Source organism: Aptenodytes forsteri, unplaced genomic scaffold (assembly GCF_000699145.1).
Source record: "Aptenodytes forsteri isolate BGI_AS27 unplaced genomic scaffold, ASM69914v1 Scaffold53, whole genome shotgun sequence".
NCBI lineage: Eukaryota > Metazoa > Chordata > Aves > Sphenisciformes > Spheniscidae > Aptenodytes > Aptenodytes forsteri.
Genome location: NW_008795909.1, coordinates 14,225,204 through 14,245,340, shown reverse-complemented (window position 1 = coordinate 14,245,340; position 20,137 = coordinate 14,225,204). Strand labels below are relative to the sequence as shown.

At 37.2% G+C, this 20,137-nt stretch overlaps 1 protein-coding gene across 1 annotated transcript in view; it reads left to right on the top strand.

Moving 5' to 3' along the window:
* CACNA1D (calcium voltage-gated channel subunit alpha1 D) overlaps positions 1 to 20,137 on the top strand; it is a 209,412-nt gene that overhangs the window by 128,364 nt on the left and 60,911 nt on the right. The window contains exons 15-28 of the mRNA XM_019473470.1: positions 235 to 355; positions 1,424 to 1,538; positions 2,246 to 2,315; positions 2,940 to 3,009; positions 3,834 to 3,978; positions 6,390 to 6,519; positions 9,360 to 9,419; positions 14,501 to 14,607; positions 15,712 to 15,799; positions 16,297 to 16,404; positions 16,575 to 16,627; positions 16,887 to 17,033; positions 17,747 to 17,948; positions 19,163 to 19,321. Of these exons, the coding sequence (XP_019329015.1) occupies positions 235 to 355; positions 1,424 to 1,538; positions 2,246 to 2,315; positions 2,940 to 3,009; positions 3,834 to 3,978; positions 6,390 to 6,519; positions 9,360 to 9,419; positions 14,501 to 14,607; positions 15,712 to 15,799; positions 16,297 to 16,404; positions 16,575 to 16,627; positions 16,887 to 17,033; positions 17,747 to 17,948; positions 19,163 to 19,321 (1,575 nt within the window). The remainder of the gene's footprint in view (positions 1 to 234; positions 356 to 1,423; positions 1,539 to 2,245; positions 2,316 to 2,939; positions 3,010 to 3,833; positions 3,979 to 6,389; positions 6,520 to 9,359; positions 9,420 to 14,500; positions 14,608 to 15,711; positions 15,800 to 16,296; positions 16,405 to 16,574; positions 16,628 to 16,886; positions 17,034 to 17,746; positions 17,949 to 19,162; positions 19,322 to 20,137) is intronic.

Genomic DNA, 20,137 nt, shown 5'->3' with positions numbered 1-20,137 from the left:
CCTTTGAAGTTCAGTGATGTAAATGTGTAGCATAAAATAAAAGCTAGTAGAATTAAACCCAAGCTTTCAGGAGACACTTATTTAAACGGAAATTTTAAAAAGATGCATGAAAAGATTATGGTATTGCTTTATGTATACAGAAGGTTAGCCTTATTGTGTATTGTGGTCAGAGGAAATGTGTTTCTCTATTGCTCTTTTTGATGTTGAGTTACTAATAATATATCTGCTTCTTAGATTCTAACAGGTGAAGACTGGAATGCTGTTATGTATGATGGCATAATGGCATATGGTGGCCCATCATCATCAGGCATGATAGTCTGTATATATTTCATTATCCTCTTCATCTGTGGTAACTGTATCCTTTGCACTCACTGGAAACATCTCCAAATGGGGCTGGGTGCCAGGGACATATGCAAAATTTCTCTAGAAGGGAGTAAATTGCAATGGACATGCAAATGCTTTCTGCATGTGCTAAGTCCTTTAAATAGACTTTTCTTTGTACACCTGTTCCCTAATGAATGAGACTCCAGTGATCTCCGAGTCTATCTCCCGCCACCACAGTGGCAGAAACCAGAGAATTTTTTTTTTCTTCCTTCAGTGGGAAAACAGCCGTGTTCTTTCTACTTGTCTCTATTTGACATCCCTCCCTCTGAAAATGCATGGATGTAGTCTGATCTCTATGGCAGTAATTTCCCGTTCATCCTTTTGACGCTTGATATAGCCCTGTTAATTCTGACACACACTGACAGTGGAGCCAGTGATCCACTGTATAGTGCAGGGACCAGATGAGAGAAATCTGCATGGAAGAATGTTGAGTCAGTTAGGATTAAGTCTGCTGAAGCATTCTCCCTCCCTGCCTTCAGTGTGTACTGGAAATACTTCCTTGGCCCCACGTAGCAGCAGAAACTAGTGTCATTCTCAGAAGTTCTTAAAAGGTCAGGAGGTGATGAAAGGGCAAAACCATTCCATTTTCTGCACTATATGGTACTTGTATCAGTATTTGTACTCAACTGATATGGACTGAAATACAGAATTTGATATAGATTGTTGTAGAAACAGAAGATAGTGCATTATAAAAATGAATTTTTCAAAATGCCTGAACAGTCTTCACTTTTAATAGACAGTGTTTCATATTTGAAACTTCCTCAGGCCAGCTTAAAGTTGAATTTCATTTATTTAAAAAATACGTCAAGTATTGTGCTATTTTAAAATTTTAAAACCTAACGGATCTCTGCTCATTTTACACCCAGTATTAATCTAGTCCATTAAATGAGTGTTATTTGCACTACGCTCCAGCATCACAAGTCTCTACACTGTAGGTTGGGAACATGTGTTTTATATCTCTCACATTGTCAGTGTTCATGCTGATAATAAACCAAACAAGTATAGTAAGGCATAATGTCCTTAAAATTATTTGAGATAGATATCTTGCTAAATGTCTTCTTGGCTATTGCTGTGGATAACTTGGCAGATGCTGAAAGTCTAAATACAGCTCAGAAAGAAGAAGCTGAAGAAAAGGAAAGGAAAAAGAATGCGAGGTAAAATAGCATGGGCATGTTGAATAAGCAGGAGAGGGAAGGAGGAGGGTACTGAATTATTTCATAAGGATTTTCTTTACTTCATATAAATGTCTTTACCATCTTGAAAATTTATTGGACTCAGGAAAAAAATGAGAGAGTTTACCTAGACATTAAAATAAGACCCAATTAGTATGATTTTAGATAAAAGTTGGGTAGTAATTGGGAAAATGGGGTGAATTAAGGACATAATGACAAGCCAACTGATATTTAAACATTGCAACGGTAGGATTTATTGTGCAATTAGAACAAGAATGTATCTGTTGTTGCCAGTGCACAACTCCCTGTGGAATCGGTTCTCTAAGCCTTATATAGGCAACAAGAAAGCCTTCATTTGAAATCAGTGCAGGCCTGTTGAAGTCAATGCAAGTTGTTTGTTTGAGTCCAAGGGCACAGTTTATCCCTCTAGAAAGGAGTAATGATCATGCATTGAATTTTTTAGGGATTAGCTTCTGGAATTATATTCAAAACTATAATCTTTTAAATGGATCATTGCATTCAAATGCAATAGATTTTATTGCTCTGACACCTGCAGCTGTGCAAATAATTTTAAATATTTTACTATATGGTTTTAGGTATGCTCTCTTTTCATAGAATGGGTATAGCTCACTTAAAATCTTATGTCTTTACATGACGTGCTTTGTAATTGTTATTGTATTGTTTTGTAGAAAAGAGAGTCTGGAAAATAAAAAAAGTGAGAAGTCAGAAGGTGACCAAAAGAAGCCGAAGGATAGTAAGGTGTTTATTCTAAAAATTGTGTCTTTTCTAAGAAGCAGTTTTACTAATTTTGCTAGGGAGTACTTTTCAAGAGTGCTGTGCATTGTACAATTTCTTCTATGAACCCATCATCCCTACGTTTTTTTCCAGGCAAAAGAAACTTAGTTCTGATGCTTTGCATCCTCACAGAATCTCTTAAACCAGAAAATCCTTTTGGTTTCAGGATATCCTGAGAAGGGAAGTTGTTTGAGCGTGAAATAGTTAATGTTAGAAAAATTTGACGTTATTTTAAGATCCCTGTAGGTATTTTGCCTGATAAATCCGGTGGAAGATACTAATAAATGATTAACTCTTAGTACAATGTTCAAACATTCTTGCTAATTTTTACCAAAGCCTGTTGGTTATATTCTCATTGTGATCTACACAGCCAGAAGAATGTGGATACTATAGAAAAATCATCTTTTAAAAATATGTATTAAACTGTCAGCTCTCTTCTCAGTTACCCTGTTTCAGAAAACTCAGACTAAGCGTAGGGATTGCTTCCCTGACTTCAGAGGCTTATTTGGTTTGCTTTCTGTTGAACTTTATACTCGAAGCTGTATTTAAATCTAGTTTTCTTCTTGTGCATCCCTTTCATTGCTGTAGGTGACAATTGCTGAATATGGAGAAGGAGAGGATGAGGATAAAGATCCCTATCCACCCTGTGATGTACCAGGTATATGAATACCAGCCAGAAGACAAACACATTTAAGTTTGTTTGCTAAAATATCCTAAACTTGTTCTTGCTGAACACTGAATCAATTCCTTTGAAGCCGGTTGTGCTCTGTTATCAGTGGATAAATGGGCCTGTAAGCTGCTAAGTATTATCTTTTCCTGCAGCTTCCTAGACAGTACAAAGAGCATATGAGAGTTAATATTGTGAGCCTGAAGACTGCTGTGGTAATACTACCTGAATGTGAGAGCAAATTCTAAACTTTTCTGAAACGTTTGGCAAAAGAGGACATTCCAGGGCTGATGATGTTCGATCACTTTTGTCTTAGCTTCTTCCAGTCCAGTGAACATACTTATCTAAAAATCAGTTCTGTCTGATTGTCTGGATGCCTATTACAGAAATCTGCCCTACCTTTTGAGCACTCAGTGCTCAACCAGTGCGCAGAGCTCAGCACCCCTACAACACAGCTGACGTAGGGCACCCCTACAACAAGGACTGACGGTCAGGGGCTGAGCTTAACTGGGACTCCAGAGCCCATGTGTAGGGGGTGTGAGTGGAGACCCCAGATGAGGCTGGTCAGGGCGAGTAAAGCCTATTAGTGTACTCAGGGCACTTAGGCACATGCCCATATATGCACATAAACATGTATATAAGCTCATGACAACTATATGGATGTTCATATATTGATTCATAGATTTTTAAAGCCATGCTATGAATATATATTTCCTATAAGCCATATATATTTTAATAGAAGCCATGCTTTTATATTGTTATGAACAAAACCTCAATGTTTTTTATTTTATAGTAAAAAAGTGTTTAATTTAAAGTAGGTGAAGATGAAGAAGATGAAGAGGATGAACCAGAAGTACCAGCAGGCCCACGTCCCCGGAGAATATCAGAACTACATATGAAGGAGAAGATAACACCGATCCCTGAAGGGAGTGCCTTCTTCATTTTCAGCAGCACCAACCCGTAAATATAACTTTGAAAAATACTGGTTTATTCCATCAAGGTTTAGCAGTGAAGGAACAGGCCTCCTTCCAATGAGCTTAGGAATAGAACTCCAGTATCTTCAACAGGAGAGAGATTGGCTTCTCTCCTAAAATTTTCTGAATGGCTTGGTAAATGGGAAGAATTTGATAAAGATATTAATTTGCTTCCCACTGTTGAAGATAATAGCATTTTGTAGATATAGTCTGTCAAGTCTGCACGTCTGAAAAGTACCCTTTAACGTATATAAGCTATTTAGTATGTAAGTCACTGGATATAAAAGGTGTGATGTTAAGATCTGAGCATCTTTTACGTGAGATAGGATTCCTAGGAACCCTAGGAACCTTTGTGGAGCTGTGCAGGTAAGGAAGGAGAAGATCAAATAAGAGAAAAAGAGAAAAGGAGAAAGGAGATATATATGTATTCCTCTTGCGGTAACCGCATTTTCCCAGATTCAAGTAAACACTGAAGATAAAGACAAATTATTTCAAAAATCAAGAACAATAATAGTTGGATTTGGGGGGGAATTGGAATCTTTCACTGCTTAGTCCAACTCCAGAGCATTTGAAGTCCTACACTGATGAAGAAAGCAAGCTTCTGTAGTCAGTAAAAGTCATTACTGATTGTTGGATGGAAGAGAAAAAGTGAACTAAATTCAGTTCCTATAGGCTGAACATAGCTGTTACGTTTATATATAGCAATTTCATGAGCAGTCTTAGAAGGGAGCTTGAGAGTTATTTGGCACAGGAGAACGCTGTCTTCTCGGTGGTAGAGCTCATCACAATTAAGTTTAGAAGATGTTGTGATGATCAAGATACAATGTTTTGGGCTTGTATCTTATTCATTGCATGGGTTGTCTAAAACTCTTCAGAATTTTCAAACAAACTGGAAAAACAGCTATTTAAACTAGTAATTTTAAGAACACATACGCTGAATGCAAAAACATAAGATTTGTTGAACATGTCAAATTGCTTTTGGCCTCAACTAATGCTACATATTTTCATCCCAAAATGGCCATCTTACTTAACTGTCTTGGTTTAACCCGGCAGGCAGCTAAACACCACACAGCGGTTCGCTCACTCCCCCCCGGTGGGATGGGGGAGAGAATCAGAAGGGTAAAAGTGAGAAGACTCGTGGGTTGAGATAAAGACAGGTTAATAGGTAAAGTTAAAGCCGTGCATGCAAGCAAAGCAAAGCAAGGAATTCCTTCACTCCTTCCCATGGGGAGGCAGGTGTTCAGCCACCTCCAGGAAAGCAGGGCTCCATCACACGTAACGGTGACTTGGGAAGAAGACAAGCACCATCACTCCAAACGTCCCCCCCTTCCTTCTTCTTCCCCCAGCTTTATATGCTGAGCATGACATCATATGGTGTGGGATATCCCTTGGGTCAGTTGGGGTCAGCTGTCCTGGCTGTGCCCCCTCCCACCTTCTTGTGCACCCCCAGCCTACTGGCTGGTGGGGTGAGAAGCAGAAGAGGCCTTGACTCTGTGTTAGCACTGCTCAGCAGTTACTAAAACATCTCTGTGTTACCAACACTGTTTTCAGCACAAATCCAAAACAGAGCCCCATACTAGGTGCTATAAAGAAAATTAACTGTATCCCAGCCAAAACCAGCACGCTAAGATACACTATGCTCAAATCATCTACTTAGTAACAGGAGAACAAATTTTCCCCAAGAACCTTCTGATTCTTCAGCAGAATTTAGACAACTTCAGTGTTAGTCAGTTATAAACCTGATCCTGCTTTTTTGCCAATTTAATCCCGGACCTACTCTACCAAGGTGCTCAATAGCATTTTTAATAACTTTGTGCTCAGTGACTCTAAGCATATGTACAGTTTCACTTCTTACGTGGCTGCAACTTAGCAGCTCTGTAATCTTCAACGCCCACTTGTCCTCTAACTCTATAAGAAAATCTTCACAGGCGACTCTGATTTGGATTGAGTCTCTAAGTAGCACAATGAGATCTGCAGCCTAAGCCACATCTCACCGTATGACTATTTTTGACAGCTTTAATAAGAATCAAATCAAACTGGGGATCTGAAATGACATTATCTAGCATTGGTCCTTTTGACATTGGCCTATGTATGTGCACAGTGGTACAAACGCTGGAACTTGTAGTGGCATTCACAACCCATAGAAAACTAACAGGAGCTGGGAAATCCTCTCTCAGATTCCTTTGATAAGTGCGTCTTCACTACAGGTGGATTGGATTTTGGATTTATTTACATTTTTAGAAATCAGAGCTATAACTTCAGCATTTGCACTGCTTTTAGCTACTGGTGGTTGCTCTGTTCTGTCATTGTTGTCAGAGTCATAGAAAATATGTTGTATATTAGCCATCTGCTGAGTTCTATTTGCACACATGGTATATTTTTGTATCTCCTCTTCAGAATTCGAGTGGGATGCCACAGACTCATCAATCACCACATCTTTACCAATCTTATCCTTGTCTTCATCATGCTGAGTAGTGTTTCCCTAGCAGCAGAAGATCCAATTCGCAGCCACTCTTTTCGAAATAATGTAAGCCCTTAATTTTTATGTCTGAAGATAAATACCTCCTCACAGGATAACAATCCTTTGGGACTAGTGCCTGTTTTCTAATTTTCAAGTTAAGAAACTTTCCTTTTCCTTTTTTAAGTCATACATTTGTATTTTTTTGCTTTAAAAACCATAAATCTTTAAAGACAAGTAACTTTATTGATGGAACATCATAGATATTAGAACCATTTATTATGTACATAATGTTTTTCCTTTGTAGGCTATTAATATATTGGAATAAAATATGCTCAAGCTGAGCATAATCTTTATAATTTCCATGTTTTTTCATAATTTTCAGCTGGTGTACCTGATATGCATTTCCTGAATCACTCTTAGTGCCTCGCATTGTTTGACACTGATTTAAGATTGCCAGTTAAAATTATCACTGTTTATAACATGTTGGGAATAGACTCTGACCTGTCCTCTCTTCTCCTTCATTGACTCTATTGTACGGCCTTGGGGAACTCAGAGTATCAGTCTGTTACTGTGTGTATGCATTTGTAAGGATATTACCTCTTCTTTCAAAGAAGCTAGTGTGGCCACACTAATGAGTCTGAGTACCACCACATCGGACCTGAAGATCCTTGGATTCCTGATTGGCCAAATCAGAAATGAAACAAGTTTCACTTTTTTCTGGATCAGAGCATGCCCAGCTCTTGCCTTGATTCAGAGTCAAATGCCATTTCAGCCTATATACAAACCTGAAAATTTGAAAGTGTTTCTGCATCCTTTTTTAGATACAGTTGTAGAAACAAAATACTTGTAAGAATATTGATTTCAGAAATGTCTCTATTATTCAATAAAACTGTAGTTTATGTGGTATAAACATCTGTGTTCTCCTAAAACAAATTCCTGAATCCCTCATTTTAAGTTCTTAATATAGTAGAAGACTTGCCTGTTACTCAAATGCACAATTATTAGACAGAGAAACAAAAATAAATCCACTCTCGTGACCACTAATGTTTGTCTTACACTTGTTGCGCTTGTATTAGCAGTGAAGCAAGTCTCTCATTTTTGTGAGTTGTGCATGCTTTAGATTAGGTATGAAATAGCTGAGATGATGCAACTTGGTAGTAGTCTGTGGGGACTTTTGGGATACGTTGACAGAACTTCCAGGCCTCTCCTGTCTTAGGTATAAATTGATCTGTAGAGATTGCCATGGAGTTAGAGAAACTGTTCCACCTCTTACAGGAAAGATGGGCCTACTAGGTCAGTAGATGTTGTATCCCTCTAGTTCTTGCTAGTGTAGATGCAGCTTCTGAAAGTCCTCTTTTGGCTGTTGACATTCTCTGAACATTTTTTCAGTAACATTAGTAAAAACCAAAAAGTTAAAGCTTTCTTCAAAGGTAAAAAGAGGTCAAAGCACAAAGACACTCTTCATGTACTATTCAGTAGAGCTGTGTGTTTCCCATATCTATAAAACTGGACAAGTGCAATCTTATAAATAAATCACACTAATGGATAAGAAAAAGAGAGCTGGTGGGCAATACTGAAATTGTTATTGTAGAAATGGCTTGAAGGGCTGATAATTAGTTTTGTAACTGGAGGAGTACTAGGAAAATGTAACTGGAGAGTGCTGGTAACTGAAAGGATTATTCCTATTTGGGACACAGACAGGTAAAATGTGTGAGTGATTTCAAGAAAGCGTTGCCCTCTTGTAAATATTCACAAATGCACCAGACCTGCATATTTTCTTGTTACTACCTTGAATGATCATGTTCCTTCAACCAGCCAGCTCGACAAGGAAATGAAAGTTTGCAAACTAGAATGCCTTTAAATACTTTCTTTTAACTCTAGAGTGAATTCCCTACTGATTAATCTTTGTTGAATGGCTTTAATATTTGCCTATTTTCTCAGCCACAGCAAGGGACAGAAGGATGTGATCTTCAACTGAACATGGGCAAAAAAATTATTTCCTTTTATATGATCTAACAGGAATACTGTCTTTATGTGTTGTCTCTTTATTTTATTTCTCCTTCCCGTTTTATTCGTTGCTGAGCCACAGGCAACATGTTTCTGTGCACAGCTGTTTGCTAGTTGGATTGCTGCATCCTTGAAACTAAACTAGTACCCAATGCAGTGCATGTCAATCGCTAAATTAGGTGCTAGCAATATGGCCACCTTGAAAGGGTGTGAAATCTTGCTTGTAATGAAATATATGGCAGCGTTCCTGTCGACAGCAGTGAGGTCAATATCACATCCACAATCTTTTTTAAAGTGTGCATATCACTACGCAACTGTTGTGGGTTCTTTTAAATTTCCTACAAATAAATCACTGCTGTATCTTCCAAGTTCAATAAAAAAGAGTTGTTGTGCTGATTTTAAGTAATTTAGTTATTCGTTAATTTGCTTTGTGACACTCTAGCCCAGTCTATACAGGAACAATATGTAGAATGTGGAATGATGTGCAGTCTAGAAGCATCCATTGAAGTTTTATCTTTTGATGCAATACTTTGGTAAAAAAAAAAAAGGACTTATTATTAATAAGTATTTATTCTTTGTGTAAAATTCTGTATCTCTGCTAAAGGCTGAAGAAAGTACCTGTGAAAGCTGATAGACGAAAGTCTGAATTGAAAGAACATGTTGCTTATGGGGTCCTGTTAACTCTTTAGGGGTGAAAACTAATATCTAAGCACAGTGGCATCTGATAAATTTTTAAGTAAATAAAAATGGTTGCACAATAGCCAGAATTTTAAACTACTTTGTATAAATTCCCCATCTACCTACTTAGATTAATTCAGGTGTTGCTGTGCATGTGGTCTAAATTGTAAAAATTTATTAACAGATGGATTTCTTACTGTGGCACATATTATACCTTGCAGATACTTGGTTACTTTGACTATGCTTTCACAGCCATCTTTACTGTTGAAATCCTGTTAAAGGTAATGCATTGTTAATTGATCCTTGTTAGCTCACAAGCAGCTTTAGCAATAATGTTTGTAACTTTTTGTTTACCTTCCAGATCCTAGGGTATGCAGATTATGTCTTCACTAGTATGTTTACATTTGAGATCATTTTGAAGGTAACAGGTTTTTAAAGGAAGTTTGTTTAAAAGGATTTTCCTTGTGTGTCACCTGCCAAGAAAAGGCACTTGAAGTGTTCTTCGCCTTTTCTCTAAGCTATCAAAGCTGAACTTTTTTTAAACCAGAGGATTTTTTTATTTGACAGTTCCTCATAGTTTTGATTTTTTATTTTTTACCATTGGGTGCATGAAGAAGCTGATTTTTTTATCATTACATCAACTTAATAATTCATTTTTTACCCTTTTTAAACTACAGTTGTCAGAAAAGGGAAAAATAATTCACTGCGCATGAGCTTTTCCTTCTCCTTGCTCTGGCATTTCCAAAAGAGATAATCAGTCTTTTAAGGAGAGAGCATGTAATTTCTCATTTCTTTTGCTGAACTATATTCACAGAGCTAAAATAGTAGATAACTATTTTCTTGCAATAGGACTTGCAAGATATCTTGCATTTATCTATCTGTATACTAAGATACTTTGCATTTATCTTGGGCATACATTTAAATACACGGAAAGGCATAGATATGCTTGCTTAAATGTATTACCCATGCATGAGTCAAAAATTGGCATTTTAATGTATAGTTTGTGTACTGATTATTAAGAATATCCATTGGGGTTACTCAGATTTTAGAGGTATGAGGCTTACTCTGGCACTGAAGCCGTATAACTGAGGATTAGGTTCACATGTAAGAAAATGCTGAACAAATAAATGAAAAGTTTTGGTGGGAATTTGTGAAATATTTTTTCAGAGATTTACACGTTTCCTAAAAGTATCATGCTGTGCATATTCACCATGAGTTTTTGGTTGAGTAACCCTGATCTATAAACTTTAAAATTTCTGGTACACTAAGAATCTGTACATAAACTTTGCATTTCCAGTTGAGGATTAAGCTTAACAAAATCTCTTCTCCCAGCTTTTGCTCATATTGCTGTGCATACTCTTCACAATGCGATTCGATTAATACTAATTGATGCAATATTTGGGCTGTTTACAAGATAAGCTGTACTGTAAGTAGTAGACTATTTTTATGCTTGCGAATATTCTCCCAGACTTACATTTATCCCCTTATTTCTCATTTTCAGCAGTGAGGAGCTTGCTATAGAATTGATTAATCTTATAAAATTTGTAGCATTCTGTTGTGGTTTAACCTGGCAGGCAACTAAACACCACCCAGCTGTTGCTCGTTCCCCACCCCACAGTGGGATGGGGGAGAGAATCGGGGGGCAGTGGGGGAGGAAGTAAGATTTGTGGGTTGAGATAAAGACAGTTTAATAGGACAGAAAAGGAAGGAAAAGTAATAATAGTAGCAGTAGTAATAATAATAATAATGATAAAAGAATATACAAAATAAGTGATGCACAATGCAATTGCTCACCACCCACCGACCGATGCCCGGCCAGTCCCAAGCAATGGCCCCCCCAGCCAGCTTTCCCCCAGTTTCTGTACTGAACATGATGTCCCATGGTATGGAATGTCCCTTTGGCCAGTTTGGGTCAGCTGTCCTGGCTGTGCCCCCTCCCAGCTTCTTGTGCACCTCCAGCCTGCTCCGTCGGTAGAGCACGGGAAGTGCTTGAAAAGTCCTTGACTAGTGTAAGCATTACCTAGCAACAACTAAAACGTCAGTGTGTTATCAACATTGTTCTCATCCTAAATCCAAAACACAGCACTGCACAAGCTACTAGGAAGAAAATTAACTCTATCCCAGCTGAAACCAAGACACATTCTAAAATAAATACCCAGTTTTTTCACTGCTAGAGAAAGGCCAAACTAAAGGAAAGAACAAAGTATTGAAAAGAACTGTAGCATTAGATCAAACTAGTTCCCAACTCCGAATTTGAGAAGCCATTCAAAATATGTTACCACCATTTCTGTGGCAGAAGAGAGTCGGTAAATTTCCACATGCTCTGAGCAGCAGGTTGTATAGCTCCTGCAGTTCCAATTGTGTTTCTGCAGGAGACAGAGGAGTTATAAAGCATGGCATAAAGAGGCATAATTGGATGTATTAAGAAAAGCAACTTTCCTACTAATTGCAAAAGATTCTGACACTGAGCGACTCGAGAGTTATCCAAGGGAAGTAGGAAGCTCTAGAGCTTGGGCTGCTGAAATCTGTCATTGTAGAATATTACAAAGAAACAAGAAGCCCCATCATAGCCAAAAATGTTGATGCTCCTGACTCCACGTTCTCCAGGAAGCTCTGCCCTGCAGGACACTCACATGTATTTATAAAGGAAGATAGATTGTACCATAAAAAATGTAATGGACAACCAGAACATGACACACGTACGTATACAGTGCCTGCTTTACTAACATGTCTCAGACACTGGCTTTGCTTGCTTATGGCTGGAGTCCTCCATGTCTTCTGTGCTGGGTTTTGCGTTGTGCTTTCCACAGTATCTAAGTCGTGCAGAAGCTGCGTGTGTTCTGCAAGGAGTAAATTCAAGACTAGACCTGCAGTAACAATAGCATTCCTTAATTTCCAGGCAAAAAGTATATGAAACTAAAATTGAGATAACCAGAGGCAATATTATCAGCTGCAGCAAAGAAGCTCATAAATGTCCAAAAAACAAGCATTAAAACAGAATAACTCTCAGCATGTGGAGAGTCTCCCTGTGCTCTGTCTTACTGACTGCTCTGCAGGCATGAGGATTTCCACATTATATGGTGTTGAGGATATGAATGAGGATATGAATAACAGAAAAGCTGCAATATCAGTTTAAAGCATTTAAGAATTCTCTCACGTAATCCCTACATGATGTTGAAATCCAGCTTACCATCCTGTTTGCAGTACTTGGGAAATGTGAAAACATCAGAGCAAAGGTCAGGTTAGGACCTTGCCCCAGCTGTGCTAATCCCACACCATTTAAACCATTCCCCACTGGCGTGGAATTACAGGCAGGAGGAAGAGAGCAGCACTGGTGGTGCCCCGGGCATGCAGCTCAGTGAGTGTCCTGCAGCATCTGCTCCGCTGAAGGCTGTGTGACAGTGCTCACCACCTCAAATCCCCTCTAAGCTTTGCTTTGGTCCTGATCTGTGTGAAGGATAGAATGATTTGCTATAGAGAGTTTTAGTCAGATGCTTCTGCTGGGATTTATAGTGATTGAAATACGAGTCTCCATATAAAGATGGGGAGATACGTACTTCACCTGTATTTTTAGGTCAATGTATCTTTACTTTTGTGGGAGTCTTTACATGAAACTTTGTGTGCTGCTAACTGACAACATACTACAGTGTAAACGAGTATTTGTAGATAGCTGTAGGTTTGATATTCGAGGTTAGTTTAGTGTTCAACTCCCACTAATTTTAATGAATTTAGCCATGCTCTGTACAGCTGTAAGTGAAAAGAGCTAGGAATTTATTGGAAATTTTATAATATATTAACCTCTCTCATGTCATGGCATAGGTTAAAACTTTAGGATTTTTATTCTTCTAGTTTTGAGGAACATTTAGTATTTTGACCATGATGAAAGCAAGTTTAACATGAGAATAAGGAGAGAAAGGCTTCCAAGAAAAATGTATCTTTTGTAGTTTGCATTCCTCGGCAGATACATAGCTTTCACTGACGTTGATGGTTTTTCATGCAAAAGACCTGCAAGTTTGTGCACACAAGTAGTGACACAGTGGACTGAGATGTCCATTGACGGTAGCTCTGTTCTACATTGTGGAACAGTCTTGAAAGATGTAATAGTCTACTGCAAGAGGACAGGGAATAAAATCTTTTCGCTCCATCTTGAGGAACAGAACAGAATAGAAAGTAATGGGTTTAAAATGCACAGTCAATACCAGATGTTTTCTGGCTGGCATTGAGTTTTCTTCCCTGTGGAAAACAATGAGTAGCTGAGAGTACTCAGGTCTGTTTTAAGAGGACCATAAAGCTGAAGAAATTAGAATCTATGTACCTGAACTGACTACTAGGTATTTTTCAAAGGTATCCTTGTTTTAATTTCAAGTTTTTAGTTTCAGTGTTTCAGTCTTAATCCATAACTATGGAAAAACCCATGCAAAATTCTACTCAAGTGCAGATTCTGTGCTTCTAATGGCTTCACTGGATTCCTCTGTGCATTTTTTAACTGGTACTTACTTGCAGTTATGGTAACGGTCTAATTCATAGATTCAGGAACCAAATTCAGCTTTGCGATACCTGAGAGCATCTGCCCAGATTCTGTCTGCAGCCATAATTAACAGAGCCTCTGTCACTGGCTCCTCATGAAACCTGCAAATGATGCATGCAGGTTCCTTCACAAGATATCCTTTGTGTGCTTCTTTCTTCTTAATCTAGGCACAGAAAGCAAAAAATGAAGAGAAAGTCCAATAGAGAGCAATGTTTGATACTCCCCACAGACCAGCAAAACTTGGGGACCCTTGTCCACACATAATACAAAACAGTCTATGAGTTGTTCCAGGTTATTCCAAGATACCCACTCATGGTCTTAACATGTCTCCTGTGAGCCAAAGGCAAATAGCAGTGTAATGCTGCCTTACGACAGCCTTGTGCTAGCTCTGTACCAGATTCGACTCTCAGGTTTTTACAATACATTTTCAGCTCCTTGATTTCTCAAGATAGTATGAATGATTAGGAGTCAGAATCTGGACCTTACAGTTTAGTAAGCATGGAAATTTTATGTTTCTTTTCTTCTTCATTTTTCTAACAAAGGCCAAATCAATGCAGTGTAATCACCTCGGCCTAATTAGTTCTTACACAAAATAGAACATTTGTTGACATCAGAAACAATTAACACATTTGCTGGTGTTGCTTGAGCAGAATTTTTATGATTTAAATGAAAGATTTAATGTACATAGTGGGATTGTTTTATATCTCAATTGCTTTTAGAAAGTGAGATAATACTGTATGCATTCGCACTCTAGGCAATTGTCTTGTAAACAGCCTAAATGTGAATTTGAATAAATTGAAATATAGACTAAACGTGTAACAATTCTATTTTTAGATGACAGCTTTTGGAGCATTCCTTCATAAAGGGTCCTTCTGCAGGAATTATTTTAATTTGCTGGATTTGCTGGTTGTGGGTGTTTCTCTGGTATCATTTGGTATTCAGTAAGTACTACACTTATAATGTGAATGATTTATTTTTGCTTTGGGGTTTTATACTGAAATAAGTGTTTCAGCTCCTTTTGTTCCCCCATTGTGTGTGGGTGTGCAGTATCAGTATTCAGAGTTGGGACTGGCAAGAGGTAGTGCTGTATGTTGAGAGTGTTGTAACTCACTACTCATATGGGTTGGAAACAAATTGCTACTTCCCGCTATTACCAAGAGAACAAGAAAGAGCACCATGATACTGCATTGTATAGCAACTAATTCCTGGAGCTTCAGGAGGTTTATATACCCTCTTTTGTACTATTGCCACATCTACAATCTAATTCTATGAGCTTGCTTATTCAGCATTGACCTACTGGGATATGTAACTTAACAGTATTTGAAGGGGAGAGAAGTTTTGCCTTAATCAGGACTGTAAGTGGTAGAGAAGAGATTTTTGTGCTTTGTTTGGATCAGGCTAAACATAATAAAAGATTGATTCACTAAGCAGTTGTGCCTCATTTAAAATAATCTGTGAAACCCTTAGTGACTTAGAAAAGAGCAAGGGCTGGGTGTCAGTCAACTGCTTCCCGCTTTGTATTCTGCTTGTGCTAGAATACCTATTACACAAGCTTACAGTTTCACAATACGTTCTTTAAAAGGCTGTCTGCTATTATTTCTTCAAGATGCAGTCCTAGCTACTTAAACAAAGAGAATGTGAGTCATTTGAGATCTTTTTGTCTCCAGCTGGTTGGAAACTAAGGTATTCATTGATTTACAGGACTTACACAGTGTCTTTGAAAGAGCTTGTCCATACTGAAAAATACTTTGGGGACTATTTTGCTCCTGACCAAACTTAACTGCATTACAGTGTCAGACAAGCTTCTGAGCTGTTAATTCCCAAGTTGCTCCAGAAATCAAAATAATTCTTATGGTACTTATGAGATTGATACTATTTTCTAATATTAATAAAGACTCAATAAAGAAATACTTCAAAAAATCTTGTATATATATCTTGAGACTTTTTTGAAATTTCATTTATAAGGAAGTTGCAAGAACATTGTTATTCTTAGTGATAAAATCGGTTACCTTAAAAGTAACAGAATAACTTCTTTTTCCCTCTAGATCAAGTGCTATCTCAGTTGTGAAGATCCTGAGAGTTTTAAGAGTCTTGAGGCCTCTAAGGGCAATAAACAGAGCAAAAGGACTTAAGGTGTTTATTTTTATTTTTTAAGTTATATTTCTGTTGGCCTGATTCTTCAGTCCTGCCTCAGGTTAAAAATTCTTGCACAAGAAAAATTGCCTAGACAAGTTCACAGGGCAAGGACATAAATCAGTTCCTGATTCTTAAATATATTAGGGCAGGTTTTACCCACAGTTACAGCAGTTTATATGTGGAGGAACGCCAATGCCATGGAGAGCAGATTTTGACCATAATACTTGCTGTGAACCAACATGCCAGAGCAATATTTTAATTATTTTTCCATAATGCTTATGTAATTTTTAGTCAGTTGATGTTGATGAGTCTATATCAACAGACTTACAGACAAATTTAGAAAACAAGTTGAATTATGGTAGTATGTATAATACTGACAACACAAAAACAGTGGTTTTAAAAAATAGTCTGAATGTGATAAAATAGACTTTTATGGTATGTATTCTGTGATACTAAGTAACAAGTATTAAATTTTTTTCTTTCTTTCTTTCCAGCATGTTGTTCAATGTGTCTTTGTGGCTATTAGAACTATTGGTAATATCATGATTGTTACAACTCTGCTGCAGTTCATGTTTGCTTGTATTGGAGTGCAGCTGTTCAAGGTAAGTAGACACGCTCAAAATTTACACTGCATCAAGAAAAGCAAAGCTGAGTTGAATTCTTGGTGGCTTGCTGCTGGAACTGGGTTGGTCACATTCTGAACCAATCATAGTAGAAATGTGTTTATTTTGCATATTCTGCATTTTGTTATTGCTTTTTGTTTTATATGTAGGGAAAATTCTACAGGTGCACCGATGAGGCAAAACAGAATCCTGAGGAATGCCGGTGAGAACATCTTAGATCTAAGAATGATACATTATATTTTGAATAATTTAAACTGTAGCAGATATGGGCAGGCATGTGTCAGGCCACTTAGGTTTGTGTAAATTGGAATTATCATTTTAAATCCACCAGAAAATACAGGTTAGCAAGGAAATAAAACAAGCTTAGGGAGGGAGTAAAATAACCTGTTTTGAATATAGCATTGAGTAACTCTGAGGCTAATTTAATATTTCACTAATGAGAGTTTGTTTCTTTCCCACAGAGGGATATACATCGTTTATAAAGATGGAGATGTTGATAATCCGATGGTCAAAGAGAGGATCTGGCAAAATAGTGATTTCAACTTTGATAATGTTCTATCTGCTATGATGGCCCTTTTTACAGTATCCACTTTTGAAGGCTGGCCAGCGTGAGTGAATTCTCCATGTTTTCACAGCATTGTTAAGATTGTTACATTTTCTAGAACAGTTCTTTATCATTTACCAGGCATTTTTGGGCAAAAAAACAGTCTTAAGGGATGTATGTAAAAAGTTATTAATGGAGGAAGGAAAAAACCTACTATCCTTCTGAATCTGTGCACTTTTCCTGTGCACTTCGTTCACCTCTATCTATAAAGGGCAAACTTTTTTTATATTGTTTGATTCCTAATCTTTCAGCTACTTTTGCTATAATGACCTATTCTTTAGCTCTAATGGAAGTTATCCTTTTAGATGTTTATCCATCGATGCCCTTTAGTACTAATATGAAAATTTTAGGGCTTTGAGTAAAACTTTTACTGCAAAATCAGGCAATAGTACACTGCATAGAGAGGCCCAGGAAGAGCAAACTACCACTCACTATTTCCCTAAATGAGAAAAATCTTAGAGGATAGCTTTATGTGAGGAAAAAAGAAATAAAAAGTACAACCATCTGGTCAGTATCTTGATTCTTTTGGGAAAAAAGCGTATAACATTGCGTGGTGTGATGCTTTGGGTTTCAATATGCTTGTAAGCACTGCCAGTAGCTAGAAAAAGATAACAGTAAAGAGCAGACCATTTCTGAAATCTGTCCTCTGTGTCTGCATATTTTACTCTCTTTTGTCATTTTAATGCTAATAAAGATAAAATTTTGTTTGTTTTTCAGGCTGCTGTACAAAGCCATTGATTCAAATGGCGAGAATGTAGGACCTGTATACAACTATAGAGTGGAGATCTCCATTTTTTTCATCATCTATATCATCATTATTGCTTTCTTTATGATGAACATATTTGTTGGTTTTGTGATTGTTACATTCCAAGAACAGGGAGAACAAGAGTATAAGAACTGTGAGCTGGACAAAAATCAGGTTAAAATAAATAATGAACTCTTAACTTTTGGAAGTACTCTTTTTTATTTATGCATGAAGAGCTTCCTTTCTCTTTTGGGTCAGAAGAGGGCACCACACACCTATCTTAGTAAAAAAATGGAATTAGTACATACCATCAACTGGTATTCAGGTCATTGTATGTTCCTCTTTCTATAAGCCCAACATATCAGTCTTTTTGTTGTGAAAAGGTGTTACATTAAGCTTGTTAGCTTCTTAGTGTCTCACTTGTTGGTGTCACATTAAGAAGAATACAGCACTTGCCAGTTTATCCATAGGCAGACGTATGTTTTACAATAAGAACAGGAAAATAAATTTTTCGTTCTGAATAGTCTGAAAGGTGTTCAAAATATGCTACTCCTTTTTTTCGCCCCTTATTTATTTAGAAATTCACAGGGGATATTCAGATTCAAATAAAAAAAATCTGTCCCCTTTTACTGTTTAATCCTTTGACTAAGAAACTCATCAGTCACCAGCTGTGATTTTTCAGGTACTCTTGTCTGACTGTAACACACTTCATTTAAACAAAGTTAAGCAATGAAACTTTAGCCAGCATTCATTCTGCATTTTGTGTCCTGTCCATCAACTTTTATAAGCATCCTTCAAAAGACAAGTGGAAGGTCCAGCCTACATGAAGATTTCAGGCACTAATAGAGTAGGAGATGAATCCATGATGTTCCTACATATGTGACATGATTTTGCTGGGCAAATTAACTGAACTATTAGGAACAGCTCTTCCTCAGTATTTATTTTGCTGACTCTAGGGCTTTAAGCTATGCAGTAAAATTGGTGGTTGAAAACTTAGTAAAGACAAAGCATGATTTCTAGATGAATTAATAGTCATGCTATTAATAGTTATGCTATATACTATACATATACATACATATAGTCTACAGTATACTACTGTGTACTACTACACTGTATAAAGGTGAAACGCTTCAGAATTACTCTGAGCATTGTTTGATTCTTTGTATGTGGCTAAGTAGTGTATATGATTAGATACAGTTGTAAATAACCAAGTGAGTATTGGTAAGCTACTTGATTACTTTATTAACACTTAATAATAAAAACCCCTACATCAAGTAGATAGACTGCCTGTTTTTAAGAGTTATATTTAACAATTTGCACTTATTAATTATATTATCAGATGATTAACAGGTATAGTGTGACAATTTTTGATGTATTTGCTTTTACAGCGTCAGTGTGTAGAATATGCCTTGAAGGCACGTCCTCTTCGTAGATATATTCCAAAAAATCCTTACCAATACAAGTTCTGGTATGTGGTGAATTCTACTGGATTTGAATACATCATGTTTGTCCTCATCATGCTGAACACTCTTTGCTTGGCTATGCAGGTAGGAAAATCAGCTCTTTTGAAGCTGTTGGCATAAATTGCAGGGAAGGATATGGGTGGTATAATGCCTTTAATTTATGGCAACCTGTATTTTTTTATGCAGTGAAATTGAAAAAAAAGCACCTCTGATCATAGTACTCTTCTGTGACATGTTCTAGTCTGTTCATCAGTTATACTACTCTGAAGTAAAATTGTTTAAAACAGCTTGATGTTGATAAAGGTCTTCCTAACCTAATCAAGCTCTTTGAGCTTTAGTTTGTTTGTACCTGCAGTGTAATTTCATTTATATTATACTATGTATTATATGTAATATATGTAATACATATATTATATGTACTCCCAAGATTATCCAAGTGCAAGAAAATCTGAAAAGTCTAATTTTGTTAGTGAATGTTTCTCTCAACCCCTTAGATTCTTTTATCTAGTATATTCTTTTATGCAGTGTTTTTAAGCATTACTTCACCTCTGTGTAGTTTCTGTACTTGTTCTGTGTTCATTTTGTATACGTACTACTACATATTTGGTTGGGTTGGACTAGATGATCTTTAAAGGTCCCTTCCAACCCAAACCACTCTATGATATTTCTATCGTCTGTGTCTGTATCTTCTTCAGAAGTTTAAAAACTTAATATACGGAGCAACTCTAGTTTTGTGTGTTAATCCAAACCTCACACAAACGTGTTTTGATATATTGTTGTGGTTTAACCTCAGTCGGCCACTGAGCACCACGCAGCCGCTCGCTCACTCCCCCCTCCCCGGTGGGATGGGGGAGAGAACTGGAAGAGCACAAGTGAGAAAAACTCGTGGGTTGAGATAAA